This window comes from Dermacentor variabilis, chromosome 11 (genome assembly GCF_050947875.1).
Source record: "Dermacentor variabilis isolate Ectoservices chromosome 11, ASM5094787v1, whole genome shotgun sequence".
NCBI classification, from domain to species: domain Eukaryota; kingdom Metazoa; phylum Arthropoda; class Arachnida; order Ixodida; family Ixodidae; genus Dermacentor; species Dermacentor variabilis.
Window position 1 is genome coordinate 42,904,437 of NC_134578.1, and position 22,216 is coordinate 42,926,652.

A 22,216-nucleotide genomic window follows, 5' to 3' on the forward strand; every position below is an offset into this window, starting at 1 on the left:
GAATTGTGCAACCTACCACAGGCACCCTTTTAAAAATTGTGAAAAAGTTCGCGAAGCGCACGGTATAGAGTTTTCCGTGCATGCAGGAATCGTAAAAAATAGCACACTGAGCCTAATATGAGAAGCAATGACAGTTGCACACAAGTTAATTTCGCGATTTACGCTCGTGTGGCTGGTGGCAAATGCCGGTAGAAGCTAAATTTTGAATATAAGTTTACTAAAGGCTACTGCTTGGAGAGTAAATTACTGTCATATATTGACGTACTTTAAAGCTGCATCTGTTGATGTTCTGTTTCCGAGTGTTTATCTCGTTTGTTGACTTGGGTCAGAAAATATAATAAACGAGAAGCTGAAGCATTTGATTGGGTCAGATCCACGATCACCTACTTCTCATAGTCTCTTATTATTGGCGAGAAGTCGGAGTCATATTCTTCCTGATATGTAGATTCAGGCACGCTGAGTTAGTTAGAAATGTCTTGCATTCGCATTACTGCTCTATGAAAAAACAGCTTTTTATATTACGTGGTTATATGTGGAAAGATGAGAGGAATGCAAAATTAAATCTTGCATATCTTAGCGCAGGCTTCCCCCTATAAAGTCACCTGTGCTGATTTCAAAATAAACCAAATTAAAACGTACGAGAATGTCTCATTCATCTTCTTTCGATCATTCATGTTTATTGCCATGAAGTGTGCCGAGCCGAATCTGTTGAAAAAAAAACAAGATAAATTAAATGTTGAAGACCAGCATAGTATGACATGCAACATCTAGAAACGATGGGGAGAATATATTCCGTATTTCAGTGAGGATGACGCGAAGGTCTTATACCTCGTTTCACACATACTTGTGTAATTTCGCTACTAGCTAACCTCAAAACATGTATCAGTACCGGAGCTTAAAGTCACCTAATTATTATAGCTTACTGCGCGATAGTTATGTAAAGGCTTGTAATTATATCGCTTTACTTTTCATTAATATCTTTTTCATAAATGTAGTAGTTTAGAATAACTATATTAGTAGCCGTAACTTTTCTGAGAACAACAGTCCATCTCTATCACAAGCATTCCGGGCTTTACCCAAGTCCTTTCTTGCAAACGAACAATTCCATTTATTTATTGCACACAGAAACTGCCACTCGCCATGGCTTGTACTTTGAAGTGCTCTTCCTTCATTGCATACAAGGCCTAGCATCGTTCTGCTGCAAGGTCGTATGTCAATGCAGCTGCCTAAGTGTATCTGCCTTATGGCGACAAAATAACATCCCATTTTTCTACCACCCCACTTTTACGCATGACTCACATTTTCGACGCCTGAACAACTGCACCGAATAGCTGCATCGTCTCTGTGCCTCCGCGGTGAGGTTCTCGGAAATGAGCGCCGTCATGCGATGGTGAGCTTCATGACGCGTACACCCGCATCCGACTTATGTGTTGCGCTTTGTAATTCTTTCCATAGATCGTGAGTACTCGGCGCTCTTCTCCGCACTATGGCACTCCGAGGCCTACTAATGACTAATAATCAACCTAATATGCCATCAGCACTTTGCCATTCAGCGTGCCACAAGGAGAGTCATCGCAGTCAATGCTGAAGGTTTGCAAGCAGCCGAACTAACGCGTACCGATTGCAAGTTTGATCAGAAAACCTTGAAGACAAAAATCCCCCCCTCACGAAATTGCTAACCGAGATAACACAGTTCAGCAGTTGAGATCATGACCACGAAACATAGTAGTGCTTTATTGATACAGTCGAGGAAGTTCACAGTGTGGCGGAAGACCTATACATGTTACAAAAAGCTTTAGCCAATAACAATTACAATTCTTTGAAAAATATAATTAACTCTATTTGCCAATTACTCTCACGCGAAGATAACTGTGCAACAATTAAGCAGTAATAGATTACTTTAGGTATAATTTCCTCACAATTTTACTAACGTGTAACACAAATAGTGCATTTGAGGGAGCTGGCCGGGCTATTTCAATGCCTCCTTTGCAGCCCTTCTGAAAAGCGTTGGCGCACCCAGAATCGCATCCGCGTGAATTCTTAGTGAAGGTCAACAAGGAGTACTTTAGCTATCTTCACTAAGAATTGCTTTTGAACATTTTGTTCCGTAATATTTTCTGGTTATCTTGTGAAGGCATCTGGTAGCAAAACTGGGAATGCTCTTTATTTGCAAGCTGGAGAGAAGGGCTGTATTGTACGGTACAAGCAGATTGCTTTCAGAGTTGTGCATCTTTACTCAATGCCGCGGTACTCGCGCCTGGGACATGTGTCAATCCAAGCACTTCCTTATTACCGCCTTTAGAGGAAAGCGGTCATGAAAATGCCAGTGAGAAAGTGAAATGAAATGTCCATAGGTGATTCCCTGGCATCAGCGTACGAAAAAAAGAACTCTGCAACCAGCCGCATAAGCACCGTTTCGATTTTTCGGTCAATACTTGGTGGACATCCTCCCGGCATGCTTCTCTTGTTTGCCATGTAACTTGACCTAACTCCAATGGAAGTCAGTAAACGTCACCAGTGATTGAAAATCGGTGGAAAGACTAAAGTATAATTTATACTAAGATGCAAACTACTCAGCCCTTAAAATACTGTTCTGGTGTCACAATCTCAATAATTGGTGTGATGAGCAACAAATATTTCAAACGGAGAGAAACGTATGACTTTACCGGCCAAAATCTTCTGCCTAAACAAGAGAAGTCATAGAGTGCACCAAGCGAAGAAGAATTAGGGAACAGCTCCTTGCGCCTATGAAGGCCATATAAAGGTGTTTCGAAGAAAAGCAGCAACTAATATAAAATAAAATCTAAAACATTACTTTGCCAGGAAACGTGAGCAAATCCGCAAGCCTGCCATGTTCATGTGATCTAAGGGCAGCTGAAAGTACGCTGATTGTGAGTAGGAGGTTGCCTATGTACATATTTTCATCGTTTTCGACACTAGCTCCCACCAAGTTTAATGCTCCGAGCAGCTGTATCGACTGTTATAGCTTGTTTTGTCAAAAGTTACAGCGCAAGCATAGATGAAGTGTGGACACATCTTTAATACCGTGTCATCTTTTTAAAGCAAACTTTAGTCCCACAAGGAAAAAGATTCCAAGAAGTCACACTCCATGAATTATTCGCGGTTTAATTAACTTAAAACGCCAAAATAAACGAGGCAGACAATCCAGAAAGAATGCAAGGAAGCAGTAGCTCCTAGATAGCATAGCTCACGGCGTTCTCAAAAGGCAAAGTACTAAGTGCGAATGACCGCTTTTTTTGGGCACAGATTATGCAGCTTTAACAAAAACTTGCATTATAAATTTAGGCGCTACATACACACTGCACGTGCCACCCAAGTGGCTTTACCGGCCGTGGAGGAAAAGAATAATGCAAATCTTTTCAAGTCCCACTTCCACTCACTTTTAGCACAGATTAGCGTAATTATTCAAGCGAGCCCTGATTACTGATACCAATGTAAAATAGTACCGCCTTTAGAAATAGTAGCATCTGCCATTCTTTAACTGCTTCTAAATCATGATAAGAAAAGTAGTGGCCCGGACAAAATGCTGAATAATTTCTTCAAATGATATTGTGAACCAGGGAAAATACCTCAGTCTCGCATTCATGAAATCAAATTGCAATTGCCGCCTTCCCGAGGACTGGAGAATTGCCAAGAGAATAACGGTGCACAATTCCGGCAAGATATCAGTCCCCTAAAAGTAGAGGTCGATTTCTCTCACTTGTACTAGTATTTGAGTTGTTGAGCACGTTGGATGGATGGTTGGATGCAAAACTTTAATAAGGTCCTGAGGCACGCGACTCAGCGCGCTGCGGGCCGCTCCCACGTTGGGACAGTCAGGCCTTGCCCGACCGCCACATCGTGGGCCCTCTGGACAGCCCATAGTTGCGCCCCGGCATCGGGGCTCTTGATAGCGGAGAGCCACTTGTCCACATTGATTTGTTCCGTGCCTCGTAACGAGGGGCAACGCCAGAGCATATGGTCTAGGCTAGCGATGTCATTGCAGTGCCTGCAAGAACTAGTGGCATAGGTGTCGGGATAAATTTTGTGGAATAAAGCCGGGTTGGGATATGAACCTGTTTGCAATAATCTGAGGGTCAATGCCTGCGCTCTATTTAACTTCTTGTGGGGAAGGGGAAAGTCTCTCCTGCCGAGATAAAAGTGCTGCGCAATTTCGTTGTATGTGGTCGGTTGATCTCTGTTCTCCACCACTGCGGGCCGGCGTTGGAGTTCTCCATGGTCGCGGAAAGCGAGACCTCGCGCCTTGGAGTGGGCCAGCTCGTTGAGGTTTGTGGGGCCTCCCATGATGGATCCCATGTGAGCGGGGAACCACGTGAGAGTGTGGGTGGCGATGCTTTTGCCTTCGAGGATGCGACAGGCTTCCTTACACACGGCGCCAACGCTGAAGGCGCGGATGGCTGCCCCGGAGTCGCTAAAGATATTGGCATGTCCGTCGTCCAGGAGGGCCAAGGCAATGGCCACTTGCTCGGCCGCATGCGACGACGTGCTTCGTACCGAAGCGGCGTTAACGGTCGAACCTCTGTGGTTGATTGAAACTACCGTGAAATTGTTGCTGTGTGCATACTGGGCCGCGTCAACGAAGCAGCTGCCGCCAGGGAGTTCGGTTGCGCGGCGTAGGAGCGCTACCGCTCTGGCCTTCCTTCTTTCCACGTTGCGCTGGGGATGCATATTGCGCGGGGCGGGCGATATGATGATGTTATCTTTCTGCTCTTTCGGAAGGCCCTGGTAGGCAAAATATGTGGAAGAGAGTAACCTGATCTCCCTTTCTGAGCATGGTTTCGAAAGTGGGTTATCTACAGTCACCAACTTGTAGAGGCAACGCATGACTTTGCACTGCCCATTAATAACCACTCATGAATTGATATACGTTTATTTTTTATATTTCTCAAAAGCCTTCGACCATATGTGGCATGCTAAACTCATCTGTAAGTTTACACGTATACTTGGAAATTGCCCTAGGGTGGGCTCGATTATAAATTACTTTTCAGATGGCGAACTTTTCTTGCAGTACAACGAATATTGCTCTGACACAGTCACGGTGTTTCCGGGTGTCCCACGGGGATCTGTATGGCTCCACTCTTGTTGCTCTTATTCCTTGATGACATTATAGAAACCGTTCAGGTAAAATTAGGTTGTTCGCAGACAATTGCATGCGCTACAGCGAAATTGAACACCGTAGTGATTAAGTGGCCCTAATTGTTTTCTGAACATACTAGCCCAGTGGAGTCGTGACTGGTAGACGGCAGGTAATATTTTAAAAAAAGCGGTCACAAAGACTATAACAAAGAAGAAATGTGAACTTTCATTCCCATACTCATTTGACGGCGCAACGCTTCGAGGGGTAACTGAGTACAAGTATTTCGAGGTGTCACTAAAATGTTACCTTAGCTGGAGAGCTCAAGTGCCACACGTGTCAGAAAAAAAGCAACAAATCAGTTATTTTTCCATAAACGCCCCCTCCGCAATGCAACTTAAGAAACCACACACTTGTCATACGTCGCGTTTATCTGACCAATCCTGGAACATGCGCAGATAGTGTGGCTTCCGTTCAAAAATACAAGCGCTCCTGCACTTCAGAGCGCACAGCGCATGGCGGTAGCATTCATCTTTAACAGCTGCAAACGTACCGATTAACCTATTGAGCTTCTGCAGCTTGCGGGGCTAGCTACACTACGTAACAGAGCAAAGCTAGACCGCGTGAAGTTGTTTATCAATTTCCGAATGGTCACTTGAAAACTAACGCCGCGACTTTCTTAACATAAAGGGAAAAAGGAAAAGTGCGCCAAAAGCACCACTGAATGTACGAAGGATGTTTATGTGATAACAATGAGTTTCGTTTTTCTTTTTCTTTCAAGTAATTAGGCAATAGAACATGCTGACCAATTTCATGTTGAGCAGCCTACACTAGAAGCGCTCGTAGAGGAAATTTAGAAATGTACATTGCCCGTGCTCATTCGAAAGTGACAAACTTCAAGTGTTTTAAACCGTTTGTTATCTTTATTTATGTATTGAGTACAATGCTCGTCCTTCCATGTTATCTGTATTATGCCCCCACTCCTGTAATAATCTTGGCCATGGGGTCGACAATATTCCGCAATAAAATGTAATTTGTTACTAAAAAAATTCAAATACAGCGAGTGTCATCTAACAAGGTAATCGTCACCGGAAAACATCATTTAATAACCATATTACCAGAGAACCTATTTGAATAGAACTAATGACATTCAATTTTCATGTAAAAGTATGTGTGGCGGTACCTGCTTCATCATAATCAACATCATCATCCACAGCCTATTTTATGTCCACTGCTGGACAAAGGCCGTGCTAGTGTTCTGCCGTCGTCGACTACGCTTCCCTTCTCTTGGCACTCTTTCTCTAACTGTAACGGTACACAGGTTATCCATCCTACGCATTACATAGCCCGCTCAGCCACATTTTCTTTTTATTAATGTCAACTAGCATGTCTGCTATCCCCGTTTGCCCTTTGATCCACACCACACTCTTCCTCTCTCTTAAGTTTACACTTAATATTTGCCGTTCCAAGTTTCTGGATGGGCCAGTCACGCGGCAATTTCGCGTCTATTCCCGGGCTCCTTTCACACTTGGAAATTCTTTTTATGTAGCCCGTACAGAGCAACAGAAAGCTGTGTCGGGAGCTTTACATGCGGCTAAGAAGATTTCTGATTGACAGTTTTCATCTATTTATATCATTTGAGAAGCCTATGAATTAATTTAGGCAGTTAGGTAATTACGCAGTATGAATAAATTATCGCGATATATCGAGGCGACGGCAGACATCACTGGCACTGACAGCAAGCACCATGGTTCCGTCCAGCTACGTGGCATTTTCAGATATTTAAATGGTAGTGCATGATAGTGGGGGCGCCATATATATATATGCATGCTGGGGTTACTCTAATCCTACAGCTAGAATAGAATTGGCAGAACTTTACAAGTTATTCAACAAACGGAAGACAGCTGACATACAGAAGTATAATATGAATAAAATTGAACATGCTCTCAGGAACGGAGGAAGCCTAAAAGCAATATCATTACTAATATGGATGAGATAGTTCAAGTGGCTGAAGAGTTCTATAGAGATTTATACAGTGCCAGTTGCAGCCACGAAGATAATGGAAGAGAGCATATTCTAGAGCAATTTGAAATCCAACCACTAATGCCGGAAGAAGTAAACAAAGCATAGGGAGCTATGCAAAGGGGGAAGGCAGCTAGGGAGGATCAGGTAACAAGAGATTTGTTGAAAGATGGTGGCCAGATTTTTCTACACATGCTGGCCACCCTGTATAGGCAATTCCCCATGACCTCGAGCGTACCAGAAGCTTGGAAGAACGCTAACATAATCGTAATTCATAAGAAAGGAGACGCCGAAGACTTGAAAATTATAGACCGATCAGCTTACTGTCCGGTGCCTACAAAGTATTTGCTAAGGTAATCGCAAATAGAATCAGGAACACCTTAGACTTCTGTCAGCCAAAGGACCAGGCAGGATTCCGTAAAGGGTAATCAACAATAGACCATATTCACACAATCAATCAGGTGAGAGAGAAATGTGCGAAATATAACCAGCCCTAATATGTAGCTTTCATTGATTACGAGAAAGCGTTTGTTTCAGTCGAAATATCAGCAGTAATGGAGGCATTGCGGAATAAGGGCGTAAACGAGGGTAATGTAAAACTACTGAAAGATATCTATAGCGGTCCCCCAGCCACCGTAGTCTTCCATAAAGAAACCAACACAATCCATACTAATAAAGTCGTCAGACAGGGAGATACGATCTCTCCAATGCTTTTCAGAGCTTGTTTACAGGGGGTATTCAGAGACCTGGAGTTGGAAGAACTGGGGATAAGAGTTAACGGAGAATAGCGTAGTCACTTTCGATTCGCTGATGATATTGCCTTGCTTAGTAACTCAGGGGACCAAGTGCAATGCATGCCCACTGACCTGGAGAGGCAAAGCAGAAGGGTGGGTCCAAAAAGTAATCTACAGAAAACAAAAGTATTTTTTAACCGCCTCGGAAGAGAACAGGAGTTTAGGATAGGTAGCGAGTCACTGAAAGTGGTAAGGGAATACATCTACTTAGGGCAGGTAGTGACCGCGGATCCGGATCATGAGACTGAAATAATCAGAAGAATAAGAATGGGCTGGGGTGCGTTTGGCAGGCATTCTCAGATCATGAACAGCAGGTTGCCATTATCACTCAAGTGAAAAGTGTATAACAGCTGGGACTTACCAGTACTCACGTACGGGGCAGAAACCTGGTGGCTTACTAAAAGGGTTCTACCTAGATTGAGGACGACGCAACGAGCTATGGAAAGAAGAATGATGGGTGTAACGTTCAGGGTTAAGAAAAGAGCAGATTGGGTAAGGGAACAAACGCCAGTTAATAACATCTTTTTGGAAATCAAGAAAAATAAATGGGCATGGGCAGGACATGTAATGAGGAGGAAAATAACCGATGGTCATAAAGGCTTACGGACTGGATTCCAAAGGAAGGGAACCGTAGCAGTGGTTCTCAGAAAGTTAGTTGGGTGGATGAGATTAAGAAGTTGGCAGGGACAACATGGCCACAATTAGTACATGACCGGGGTAGTCGGAGAAGTATGGGGAGGCCTTTGCCCTGCAGTAGGCGCCACCAGGCTGATGATGATGAAGATGACGATGATGATGATCTTGTGCAGGATGTTTCAGCTAACTTTAGCCACAGTTTAAAAATATGCCGATGCACTCTAAGACGATGCGACAAAATGCATGTTTGCTGACCTTTTTATGTATTTTGTCGCGCTATTTTTAGTATTTTCCTTAATTAGATAATTAGTCAAGATTGATCTATCACCTTCTGAAGCAACGAAGCTAGGAAAAAAAAATTCAATGAGAATGTTGCGGAGCGCTTTGCAAAACGCCTTATTAGACAGTTTGTTTCTCTCTATTAAGTATTAGTGTTTTTCAGCTTACCGCGGATTCCCGCGAAATAAAAAAAAATAAACCACGTGACATGTCCGCTTCCGCGTCGTGATTGCACTGCTCCCAAGCGTTCCGCGCACAAACGAATTTAACCGGATGTGCTGCCGCTGCTTCTGCTTATCTCTATTACGAACTCCCCGAAGGAAGCACATCACTGGCGTAAATCGCACAGCCAACACCTTCGTTACTGCCTTGCCTCCTTTTAAGCGGCCTCACCTCCTGCGAGATGCTATGTTCGTTTCTACATGGACAGTTTAGGAGCGCGGCAATCGCAGCGCGCAAGCGAATATGTCACGCGGTATGTTTTTTTTTATATCGCGGTTATCCGCAGTAACCTGAAAAACACTAGTACTTAATAAATAGAAAGTTAGGAACTGTCTAATCAAACGATTTGAAAAGCGCCCTACAACTTTCTCATTGTAATTTTTTGCATAACTTCGTTGCTTCAGAAGTTGGTTATCTATCTTGACTAATTATCTAATTAAGCAAAATAAAAAAAAATAGCGTGAGAGACCACATACAAAAGTGAGGAACATGCATTTAGACTCGTCGTCTTAGAGTACATCGGCATGTTTTTAAACATTTGCTAAGTAGCTGAAACACCCTCCATATATATATGTATATATGTGTGTAGAGGGAGTGATTGAGAGCTTGTGTGAGAAAGAGACAGCGTCTCAACTAGCTTTATTCAATGCGTTTGAGGAAAAAACTTATAAAAATAGTACAAGATATCATGTAAGAACCTGCGATGCTCGGTCGTCTGATATCGGGCGACCGACAAGCGTGTCTTACAATTTCATCTTGCACCGTGTGTGAAATCTTTTTTTTTTTCGTTGAGCTAACTTTAAGGGGCAAATAGGCTAAATTTGTGTATCAGGATAATAACTTTGGCAGTTGAGTAGTCGGTGCGATGCTTCAACTCAGCAGCAAATCGATCGCGCGAAGACTGGCTGAACGATAGCCAGCAGCCTAATTTTGTCGTAGTTATTGCACATATGTTTGCCACATGCGACGGCATGCCCTCGTCGGTCACATAGGCATCGTTGTCTTTGTAAAGCAACAAATTGTCTTTCAGCGACACGGTCTGTCCGTCTACTGTATAACCGATCGTAATGTCGGCGTATTGTTCGCATTGGTGTCCTGCTGGTTTAGTGTGACTTGGCCTGAAGCTGCCTTAACCGGCTAACAAAGGTTCACTACAGACGGAAAAGAAAAATCGCTACAAAATGGAGAACCTAGAATCAGTTGTTTTTTTATTGCCATAATGGATTACCTGTATATGCTTGTGCAAGTTCATAAACAAGTTTGTTTGATTATACGTTCATGGAAACGATGGTAGAATGTCGTGCATCTCTCAACGTTCATATGCTTCTAATTTATTTCAAGAGCGTGACTGGCATGAAGCGACTCACTTTGAACGTGCCCTCAAGGAGCCCAAACAAAATGTCTGACATCGAACGCAATCTTAAACGCGATGAAAAACTCGCAATAAATAACGCTTTCTTTTCAATAAGAACTCACAATAATTCTATTAGGGCATCAAGGAGTGATGAGCGCCTGGAGCATATTACTTACTCCTTTTGCACTGTCAATTGTTACTTATGTAGAAAAAAGAAGCTTAATATCTACTCACATCATGGTTGTTGCCTTCACAGTCGTCCAATACACTCCACTTCCATACCTGTGCCGTATAAGCGCGGCGCTGATGTTCTGGGTGCAAAATGTTCCGCTTGTCGCGAACCCTGCGTAACGAAACTGAGACTCAAGGCCAGAAACCAGGCAAAGTGCTTCCGCTGTCACTGCTTTCATGAAAAGGTTTCACAAAAATTTGCAACTATGTGTATTTTCTGTACAGAAACAGTGTTCAGAAAATTCAGGATATATTAGGCAATTCCAGGTAAGCTCAGGAAATGTTCATTTGCTAAAATATATCCCCATCTATTTGTTTGTTCATGTATAATATTATCAATGCCAGAAGCTAGCTATAACAGGGAGCGGTCACGCTCAACAAATATTGATGTGTTAAATTGCAGTGACCCAAAATATAACTACAGCGGTTTGGTACTACACGAATTTAGATAGTGCTTCACAACACTTTACAGAAGTGGTCACAAACTGCGTGATATTATCACACTTCCTATGGCTTACAATAATAAAATACAAAGACATTTGGTAATATAGTATTAGCAGTGCAATTCAGTAATTTTCTTCCGGTCACGATATTCCGGCGTAACGTTATGACCGCAGTGGGAGCATAGTGGGGCTGGCACAGAGAGATGTAAGGCATCGAAGCGAGACACAGGCGGAAACTGCAATTTTCCGCGTGTGAGCATTGTCGGCACATTGTGCAGTTTAGTGCTTCCTTTATGCGCATCTCTCCCAGGGTGGAGAGAGTGATGCAAAGGGGCGACACCGCCTAATAATTAGTCAGTGCGTGCAAGTTTGCCCTCTTGTAGCTCTGCCGGCAAAAGTCATTCTTGTTTTGTTTCTTTATCGACGACAAACTTTGAGGCAAGCTGAGGGGAAGCGTGACACGTAGAATGAGTGTCGGCTTGACATTTGGCTGAAAACACTTTAGAATGTGTGAAAGAGAATTTTCATGCCGATCACGTTATTTGTGCAGACGTGTGAACGACAAAAGCAGAAAGGAGGAAGGAAAGAAAGTGATAAGCAAGGGAAGTTAACAAGCATGGGCTGTGTTTGGCTACCCGGCACTGTCAAACAGGAAAGGAGAAATAAAAAGACGGTAGAGAGAAGAGCGCGGAACAGGAAGACTTGGCGTCTTCGCGCACAGTCACGTAGGGTCGCAACAAGTCAAAGGCATTTACATAGGCCAGCCACACTCAAGAAGGATAAAAATGTCTCCACAGCCTTGAAGGACGACGAACGACGGGTACGTTCTTCGAGTAGCCCCTGCACGTACAAAGGCCGATCGTCCGGTAATCGAAATGCGATGCATAGTGTTTCTCTGCTATAATAGTGCTTACCTGCTAAATAAGACGCATGCACCTGCAACAAGCCGCTCCATGTGCTTCGGCATGTCTCAGCCAAGGCATGATTAGAAGCGGAGGCACGCTACCCTTCCCCCTCTACTAGTACTCACATTGTGCGGCCTCTGTGCGGCCTCTGTGCGGCCTCTGTGCGGCATTGTGCAGCCTCTGTCTTCACCGCGTTTCCAAAACTTGACATTTCGCGACCTCCAGCTTCAGGAGCATGGAAGTTGAGCGCTCATAAAGCCGCCAGCGATCTCTTATTCCCCTTGCACTTTGCACCTGCCGAGCGTTGCTGCACATGGTAATTCTGGTGGCTGAGCAAAACAAGACCCGCAAGCCGTACCTCGCCGGTAATCAGCACCAGGTACAATATGAAAAGGGTGAGCCGACATGACTGGTGGTTTTGTGAGTTTGTGTTTGGCACTGCTAGTTTAAGTGGGTACAAATTTTCACCTTTATGAGACGTCTTGACGCGAAAAAAGGCAGGCAACCTTCGCCACCGTTTCCGGTGCTCTTGATCACACCCGCGTTGTGACAGCGAGTCTTCTTTCACATCAACTGAGACGTTCTTGCTCGCCTGTGCCCAAGGACACTACGCTTGTTAATTTTTTTAATCAGTGAACTTTTCCTGCAATTTAGTCCGCCGAGCGAATTACGAGCCATACTTCCTGCAATTGCCTAATACTTTCCTATCGCTATGTTTAATTCACCTTTTGATAGATTTGTGAATTTTGTGGTTATATACACCATTGCACGGTCCGGATTTTCTTCTCGAGCTTCTTTAACCTCCAAGTTTCTTCCCAGCACCTTGATACCAGTACAATGCAATGATTGTCCGCTCCCTATTTTCGAAGAATAGCGGTAAGTTGCAGGTCAAGGTCTTGAAGAAGACAAGTCCACTTGTCAAAACGTTGGCTCCTGCTTTCCCCTTGTTCTCGTTTTGCTCATCGTTATGAATTTCCATCTCCAGCTTTCCCCGTGTTTTCCCAGGTTAAGGCTAGGTAATCCCTACCGTAGGTACTCGGAAACGTTCTTAAGTTATAAGTTTCCTTCTAATGATGAGGTTCTCCTCTGAGTAATTAGCCTACATACACGCATTCCTTCACACGTTCTAGAGGATTATGGCTGATTCTGCATTATCGTTGTCTTGCAAGGCTACCGAAGGTTACTTGATTATTCTGCATACGGTTCGTCAACGCTCCTCTTGTAGTTTGTTGGATAAGGTCGTCAGTCATTCCTACCAATCATACACAGCGTTGCTGAACAGGACAAAACTTCTGAAAATCTCGCGTTACCGAGGTATTCGCTGTTGACGTGCACTCTTGATCTCTTCGACTCATGTGGCTGGAATAGTTTTAAGCTTGCAGTGAGGAGCATTAGAGGGATTCTGTGTTCTGGTGTTTTATCGCTGTTTTTGTCGGTAATTAAGGTAAGTCTAAGTCCTTTATAGGTGATTAGAAGATAATCATGTATGCCTAATTTATTCGCGTACTATTCAATGCGCCCATTACTGCTTACATTTCTTCTGTCCAGCATGAATTTTCCTAAATCATGAAAACCGCATGCAAAGGCTGGTTCCGCTCTACAGATTGCTCTATTACATATTTGATTACTTTGTTACTTAAACACTTACATCTAGAATAGCAAAAAGACTTTAGAATAGCAGAAAAACTTTTGTGATATTCTGAGAAAGCTGGTATTAAATTAGCCTACCCCACAAAAGGCACAACGAGTGGCAAATTGTAGCCGCATTGCACTTCGCGCAGAGCTTTTATGTTATGACAAAGGATGTACAGAGGTCTGTTCATGACACAGCGGTCTTTGAAGCATACGGCGAATTAAATGCAACAATGTCTTGTTTCAAATACTTTGTTTCAAGGCAGCAATTAGACTCGATATAAGCGATATGTGTGTATTATGAGAGAAAAGCTAAGATGTCAGTCTGAATCAATGTTCTGACCGGCTACTTGTCGTTGGGGGAAGGGGAGTAGCTGTAGAAAGAAATAAAAGAGAAGACGCTGATTTTAACGATGAAGGTGGTAGTGAAAAACTTGCAGGGTCAACTAATGTTCAAAGTTATTTCTCTTGTCCATTCTCATGTAAAATTGTTGAGAGCCTTCAAACTATCATGCTGACGACGAGGATCAGGTAGAGGTTCCAATAGAACCTTTCCACTCAATGGCGCAAAGAACAAATTTTGACAGTATGTATGTCACTGATTTTTTCTGTACAAGAAACCACGGGCAGATGTACAAGATGTGTTCTGTCATCTCATGAATACCGCCTTCGTCACCATTCCGACCATCCATCCCGCCTTCTTTCTTTCCCCGCTTTAACGTATGTCTGACCATGGTATCCGTATTGTCATCTCTGGGTCGAGTTCGTGAAGGTGGCGATGACGATCACCTCGCAAAGCCCAATATACTACGGTATTATCGTGCAGAAGTCTACATACTACGGCATTATGTCTGGTTGCAAAAATGTGATGGACACTGGCATGATATTAATGTGGGCCATCTCTGCGTAAATGGCAGCGAGCTCACTTCCGTATAAGTCACAATGTTCTGGAATCTACTGAAACCCTCAAATGACCAGAATACACTGAAATGACCAGCTTTTAGGGGGAAATCGTGTGATTCGATCACCTCTTGAGCAAGGACATAGTAAAGTCCTCGTCTAAGCGCAGAATTGATCACGTGAAACACCGGCTTGGACTGGCAAAATGTAGCCCAAATGTGGTGCAGCTTTATCGATACATGACGAATTGCCTTCCAAAGGGCGGCATTCTCAATGGCCTTTCATGTAGTTTGGATGTGAAGACAGAAGTGCTTACTGATCTTCATATTCGGTACTACGAATGCCGAAGTTGAAGCGGTTGTTGACACCAACCCGTTAGTAAATATATGCATGGAAGTGGTATACTCTTCAGATATATGGTATAGACTATGTTTAAGGCTAGATGCGGGTATACATTATTGTTTCCTGACTCTTCGAATAGATGGGTTCACCACAGTGTCGACAATGTCTTGCTGGTACGGCTGCTGCTTTTACCGTAGCAAAACGTGAAGGAAGGAAGCTTTCATGACGCGAAAGAGATTGCGAGAGAGTGGTGCATGACCGTAGAGTTCGAATCGTCGGTAGAAGGTGACGTTCATGGTGAGTGAATAGCCGAACATATGCCCTTAAATGTTTGCGCGTGAGATAACCGACTATAGTAGGAGCATGTCCTTCTGGAATGATGCCCTTTATAGAAGTGCAGCGTGGCATACCAATATATGTTCTTAATATATGAGCTTGCAAGCTCACTAGCGTATGTAGGCACAAGCGCGAATGTTTTTAATCGCCGGCAAACTCTATCGTAGGTAGCGTACGAAAAGTAGTTCATACGGCTGGAGCAAGGGCCTCTGATGGACTACACGGCATGCATGTTATATGTTTTAGCATGTGTATCGAGCTGCTTAATTTGAAATTAAGCATCGAGACTTCCTTAGACCACGACAACGTTTTAACAAAAATCTCTCTTAGAAATATGTGGTGCGCTACGCACGGTAAGGCTGTGTCATTATTGTAGTCTGGGAGCAGTGGAATCGCTTACTGATCTTCATATTCGATAAATTGCGTGTAAATACAAGGACCGCACACTTCGCAGTCGCCACTTGTAGACCTCGGTGCTTCAAATACATCGAGGTGACCGACGCTGAACGTTGAGGTCTTGGAGGAATTTGTGGCCTCGAAACACCGCAAGTCGATATTCAGATATATTCAGCGTATAGGCTCATGCTGGAAGTCTCTGGCACTATGCCTACGATTCTAATAAGGGGTATATAAGGGTAAGTCTAATAAGGGGTAGCGTGGGGCTGAGTACGCCTCCTTGAGGAACGCCACGGCTAATTGGATGGCTCGTCTCCTCATCTGTCGTCGTCATAAATATGGTCCAACCTGTAAGGTTCGTCAATAACCAGTGAAACATCCCATCTCAAATTTTGAGCTTTTCCAATACTTCAAGAATAACGTCATGCAACACATTGTTATATGCATCTTTGAAGTGCAGAATGAGCGCTCCTGACAAGCGCTGAAGGTTCTATCATGTTCGATCGTTGACACCAAGTCGATCACGCTGCCAATGAAGGATCTTATTATGCGAAATCCCGTCGTGATATCTGGGTAAAGCTTGTACTTTTCGAGATACTGCTCTAGCCTCGTAGGCACCATTCTCTCCAAGATTTTGCTCACGCAGCTAACCAGGTCAATGTGTCTGTGGAAAGATATGGTATAGTGTATTTTTCCAGGCTTCAGAAGTGCTAAAATACGGGTTCTTTTCCATTTCTTCTCGACAGCTTCAGAGCTCCACGATGCATTGAAAAGGGAGAGGAGAACAGTGCTTGTGTCTTAACCCAGAGAACGCATCGCAGGGTATGTGATGTCATCATGTCCGGTCGCTCATGATCTTAGAGATAAAGGCAATGCAGAATCTTGTTACTTCATTGTGACATATCGCATGGACGGTTATATATGATTGGTAGCATTTGGCGGTTGATTGCTGGATGTGGACCAGAAGCTACAGCGACAATCACTTTGTAGTAGTTCTCTGCAACCTCCACCTCGTTTCTGTTACATTGTACCACTGCCACAGACCGGAAGGGGTACTTTTCTTGAAGGGAAAACCGTAAGCTGCACATTGCCTACCATGTTTTACAATGTGGCTTGCGAAGATCAAGCGTTGTACAAAATAGTCTCCAGCGCTTAGTGCCCAGTTTGTCAAGGAGCCGATGGACATGTCGTTGAGTTCGCCGATATATAGCATGGTCTGAAGTGGATGTGGTTCTTCGGCATTTCCTCCCGCCGCTGCGACGCACAGCTCGTAGTTTCCCATATTCGATGTCACTGAAGCTTCTAGTACGAATAGCCTATAAATTTGTCGTGTCATGACGAGATGTGGCAATAACGCGTTCTAGACCAGGTGACGAAGATTGGTCTGTGCATATGTTGTTCACGAACGCCTCATAACCTTGCCACTAGTACAACGAATACGAAGTAGGGGAGCTTGAGCGAGTCATTGCAGTTGCACATACGTAGGTATGCAGTCATTACCACGTATATCCAGATCTGTGCACCAGGATTCTGAGGCTTCTGGAAACAATTGCAAGGTTTAAGGAGCAGCTATATGTCGGACCTCTCAGAAATGTAGAGGAACCGTCGGTAATGGGGGCAAACCTTCGTTATACATGAAGTTTGCCGATTATCACGGGGTCTCTTCATTGTAATACTGCCACGTAATGCGTGGTGGTTTTTCAAGTCCCCAATATTTATATATGATCCAGGGCACATTTGGATGACAGAACTCAGATGTAGCGATCAAATCTCTCTTTAGGCTGTATGTGTCATCCAATGATCAAAAACACAGGTTGGTTATGTCTTACCGTCACACAGATGTATTAAGTAGAAGCATGCATATGTCGGGCGTACACCATGGGCCCTATAACGTAAAGCCATTCCAATGTCTTTTTATTTTGATTTCCTGACATCAAACTTACGTAGCCACCAACGAAAGCATGGAGTGTTTATTCGCAGCGTTGTCCGAACAGCCCAATCACACACTCACATCTTTTAAAAGAAGTAACTTTTGTTCTGTTTCAAAACAAACGCCTACATTCAGCGCTTTTACTTATCTAATTGGCTGACGAAAGGGGAAAAGTCCGCTCAAGTGGACCTTGTTTAGTTGCGGCCCAGCCAGCACAGTGAAAATAGATAACCGGTTAAAGAGGGCGGTGCTAGCGTCTGCGATTGGTCCGCTTCCCCTTGCCCTTTTCGATCAGCTTGCGGTTGCTGGCCGAAAATCGCGGTGGCGAGCAACGTAAGATTAAGAAGGCCACTAAAACGGATCCTCAGGATAGAACAGTTGGCAAAGCGACGTCGTATGCTTGCCGAAAGAACTCGATAACGTTACACGGCATGCAAAAACTTCTATTGGTCAATAAACCCATGGTCTCCGGTAGGTACATGGAGCCAAGTTCTTGGGTGATTGGCGGGCAGCAATCTTCTGTTCCTTTTGCAACGATGCAGTCTCCGGCAATTCAGAAAGAAATTCAGTTTTGTGCGGCATATTAATGTAATTTTAACGCGTACACGTCAGTTTAACGCACTGAGTTTTCGCGATTTTGTGACGTAGCGCGATAGTCATGCGAAGTGGGCGCAACCCGAGAACATTTGACCAATAGCAAAGGTCTGATGGCGAAAAAGCGTCCAATCAGCAGTAATCATATTTCTATTGCTTGATCTAATCATGCATAAATAGTGCGTATATGTATTAGATGTGGGGCTGTCACGGTTTTCGAGTCATCAAGTGACAGACACGCGAAGTGGTGGTGGCTGAAAGAAGCTTTTCACCAATCGCAGAGGGCTGAATGCAGAGTCGGAATTGAAAACTTTAGAAAAGCTTTACGTGCTTCTGGAAATATCTTTCCATGAACAAAGTTGTAAATACCCTGATAGTCGGGAAGGATATGGAATGTTGGGCTCGCAAACAACCATCAAAGGGAACTGATACTTTAATATGCGTTGTCGAAAATCTGAAAGCCGTCCACACAAAGTACACGCGTTCTGCTGCACAAGAACAGATCAATGCATGCACTCTTCAAAAGAACAGATTCTTGCTGTTAGCGCCATATCGAGCTACTTACTACTTAGAGCCGCAAGAAGAGGCTCTAGGGTATCCGTTGTTTGAAACGCTGCCAACAATGATGGCGTGCGTAGACTAGAAAGCACATTGTACATCGCATTGATCACTTGTCAAAGCATGCTCTGGACTTTTGCTTCATCACTCTTGTGAGCAGGGGGCATCGTAGAACGTTCGTCAGTATGATTCATGCGAGAACCTATCGATAGCAGGGGAGGCAAGGCCAACCTTAGCAGCATCTTGGCCGCGGCCGGTGACTACGGACGTTCTAGCTGGCCTCAATGTACCGGCATTGATCGCTCGGTCTTCGCATACGTTTCCTGATTCTGTCGAGGGATGTGCGGACAAGATGCTGGACGCTTGTGAACCATCCATTTTATGTGGTCTGGTTGTACTGCTGGCACGCTTGTGCTTTTGCCGTGAGCGGTGTCATGGTCTGCGCACAGATGTAGCTGCTTCTTAGAGGGCAGAATTGTCTCTTGCCATCTTCCTGAATGTCCGTGTTTCTGGTACAATTTTGGACGCAACAAGGAAGCCGCATCATGTGATCCAGCACCGTCGGAACTTTTTGGAGAATCTGCTTGACAGTCTTCCATTTAGTGACTTCTAGGACATCGTTCACATGCCATGATGTCCTTGCAGACAGCACTCACACGACCTATCTGCTGGAATCTGTGACACTGTAGAAGCTTTGGCACGTATTCCTCCAAAGGATGCCTACATAACACACCTTCAGAAACGCTGGTAAAGAACCAGAATTGGACTAACTTAACGCAACGTGACCTAATGCAACGTGGAATGCAAGCGATGAACATTTACTATCTAAACTGTTGATATCACAAGCTTGGTGACATTCTCGTCCGTGATTTGAGTGTCCACGTCAGAGATCACGCCAATTTAAGTACCTTTCCCGTACAATTTCAAAGCACCCGGAATGCGGCAAAGTGTCTGAAGTTCCTTCGAATTCTCTACTATGGATGAATTTGTCGCAGCAACCGTATGTTATTGTGGGCGCTGGTGCGAACTTTATTTTTTTGGCCTGGTGCTATGCAGTCGAAGCATTCTGCTAAGAATTGTCATTTAGACTGTTCACGTTATCACTTGTTGATAAAGCCAAATACCTTATCATAAAGGACTGGGCGGTGCTATGCGGTCGAAGAATTTTTTGAGAATTGTCATTTAGACTGTTCAGGTTATCACTTCTTGATGTAGCTACATACCTTATCATAAAGGACTGGGCGTTCTTAGTCGTCGTCAATAGACATCTTTGTGATGTCTGGCGTAGTTTCTTTTTGAAATGACGACTTCTGAATAACGTGAATCCCCACTCTGATCCCATGCCTCTTCTGTTGAGCTATCCATATACTCGGGGAGTCCCACGCTCCCGATGGCGATATCTTCCATCTGGAGCGATGAAGGGGGCGGATGGCCGGCTGCAGGTGACCTTGGGGGGAAAGCCTTCCCGTTTTTAACAGAAGACACCCTCGTTAACGCAGCAGATGACAATAAAACACCATAAAAAACTCAGTAGATCGAAGCACGCAAGGGAGCACTATCACTTTGCCTTCCTCGTCCCCGAATAAGGGAGGGGCGGCTTCAGAGGAAATCGCTGGAGTGAGGTTCACTGCAGAATGCCACCCATCTTTCTAACTTTTTCTCCTTCAATTCATGCTGCTCGTGTAGTGTAGCAGGGCTATTTGTCCACTTAAATAGCCAATATCGTCGTCACGCGTTTTCAGTACTTAGTGAAGCTTACGGAGGCTTCGAACCTATGCCACACTTGCAACTTCGCGGCAGCAAGCAGTTATGTGAAACAGATTGCAGACGACTTTTTCCTATCATAGCTATACAAACACCTGTAAAGAAACATCAGGTTTAAACTAATTGACAATATAGATACGCAAACAGTATAATAATGTATCCGTTAGCCCGAAATTTGTTTTAAGCATGCTCCGCCTGCAGGAGAAGCCGTCTAAGACATTGTCATGTTGGACTCTGCAAAAACGTCAAGCTGACGGCCTGGACGGCATCTCCAATTTAGTGGCTCTGGCCGACAATATATTACAACACAACCAGACGTACTTTCGCTGCCAGCCTATTAGTTGAGCATCGTAATTGAAATACCCACTAGTCAATTTTTACTAGGGAGCTGTTTATTAGATGTATTTTGATGCCGAAAATTAGTTCTGTTTTCTGCCTAACAAAACTAAAAATTTGAAATCTATGCATATGTGCGGGGCAGCTAATGTATATTGGAAATAAAACAGGAAATTAACTTTATCTAAAGGTTTAAAGATACGATATTAGACAAATTTTCCCATTGCTTTAGATTTAAAAAAAATTGATTTTGACAACCACGAGTGCTCTTTCAGTTCACCATATCATCGCGGTTTACGCAATAAATGGTACAGAAGAAATTCAAATTTAGACTGTTTTACGTACCCATTCTGCGGTGTACTGAATCCTTTGGCCGCGTCACTTACTACATTCTTCTGTTGAAATTTGCGCAGTTAATTTATTTCCTTGCGGTTTATACCAGTTGCAAATGTTCAATTTTACCTACTTTAGCTAGACCGAACCGAACCAAAATGTTTAACTCATAACTCGAGTGCCGTCGAAAGCAGATTTGCGGCGGCAATATGGCAACGGATAAGTTAGACTAATTTTTTCAAAAGTTAAATTGGTGCCCTCCCCCAACGTACTGAGAATGTTTAAGAAGTTTCAACTTCCATACTTGCCCCTCCAGCATACTCCTTCTCCGAGGAAGTCAGTTGGTTGAACCTTGTTGTACTCCTGAAAATAAAATAAAAATGAAGGCGCAGTAAAGCAACACTAAATGATGCGGACAAATACGCAGTTGTTCAATATATTATTTGTTGAAGACTGGAAGCATCCATGTCATTGGCGGTCACGTCGTGTCACCACATTGCGTATTAATGCTACCTAACTTATCATTGCCATCATCAGCGCAGTTTATGCCCACCGCAAGACGAAGGTCTCTCCCTGCAATCTCCAATTACCCCTGTCCTTCGCCAAGTGACTCCAACTTGCGCCTGCGAATTTCTTAAGTTCATTACCCACCTAGTCTTTTTCCATCCTCAACTGCATTTCACTTCACTTGGCGCCCATTCTGTAATTTTAATGATCCACCGGTTATCTATCCTTCAAATTATTTGGACTGCCCAGTGCTATATTTTTTCTTGTAAGGGCAAACAGTATATTAGTTATGCCCGTTCACTCTCTGATCCACATCGCTCTCTTCCAGTGTCTTAAGGCTATGCCTAAATTCTTCGTTCCATTGCTCTTCGCGCAGTTTTAACTTGTGCTCAAGCTTCTTTGTGAGTCTCCAAGTTTCTGTCTCATATGTCAGCACCGGTAAAATGCACTAATTGTACAACTTTCTCAATGATAGTGGTAAGCTTGCACTCAGTATCTGGCAATGCCTGCCGTATGCACTCCAACCCAGATTTCTTCTTATGTAATTTTTTTTCATATTATCAGAGAGATGGATGAGTTATTGATCGAGCTAAATGTACTTCACAGA

At 43.8% G+C, this 22,216-nt stretch overlaps 1 protein-coding gene across 2 annotated transcripts in view; it reads right to left on the reverse strand.

The window, feature by feature from the left end:
• The window catches only part of LOC142564165 (uncharacterized), a 50,995-nt gene that overhangs the window by 1,248 nt on the left and 27,531 nt on the right, over positions 1 to 22,216 (reverse strand). For both annotated transcript variants that reach the window (XM_075675053.1, XM_075675052.1), the window contains 3 exons: positions 21,407 to 21,465; positions 10,637 to 10,745; positions 640 to 705 (listed from right to left, as the gene is read on the reverse strand). In XM_075675053.1, the coding sequence (XP_075531168.1) occupies positions 640 to 705; positions 10,637 to 10,745; positions 21,407 to 21,465 (234 nt within the window). The remainder of the gene's footprint in view (positions 1 to 639; positions 706 to 10,636; positions 10,746 to 21,406; positions 21,466 to 22,216) is intronic.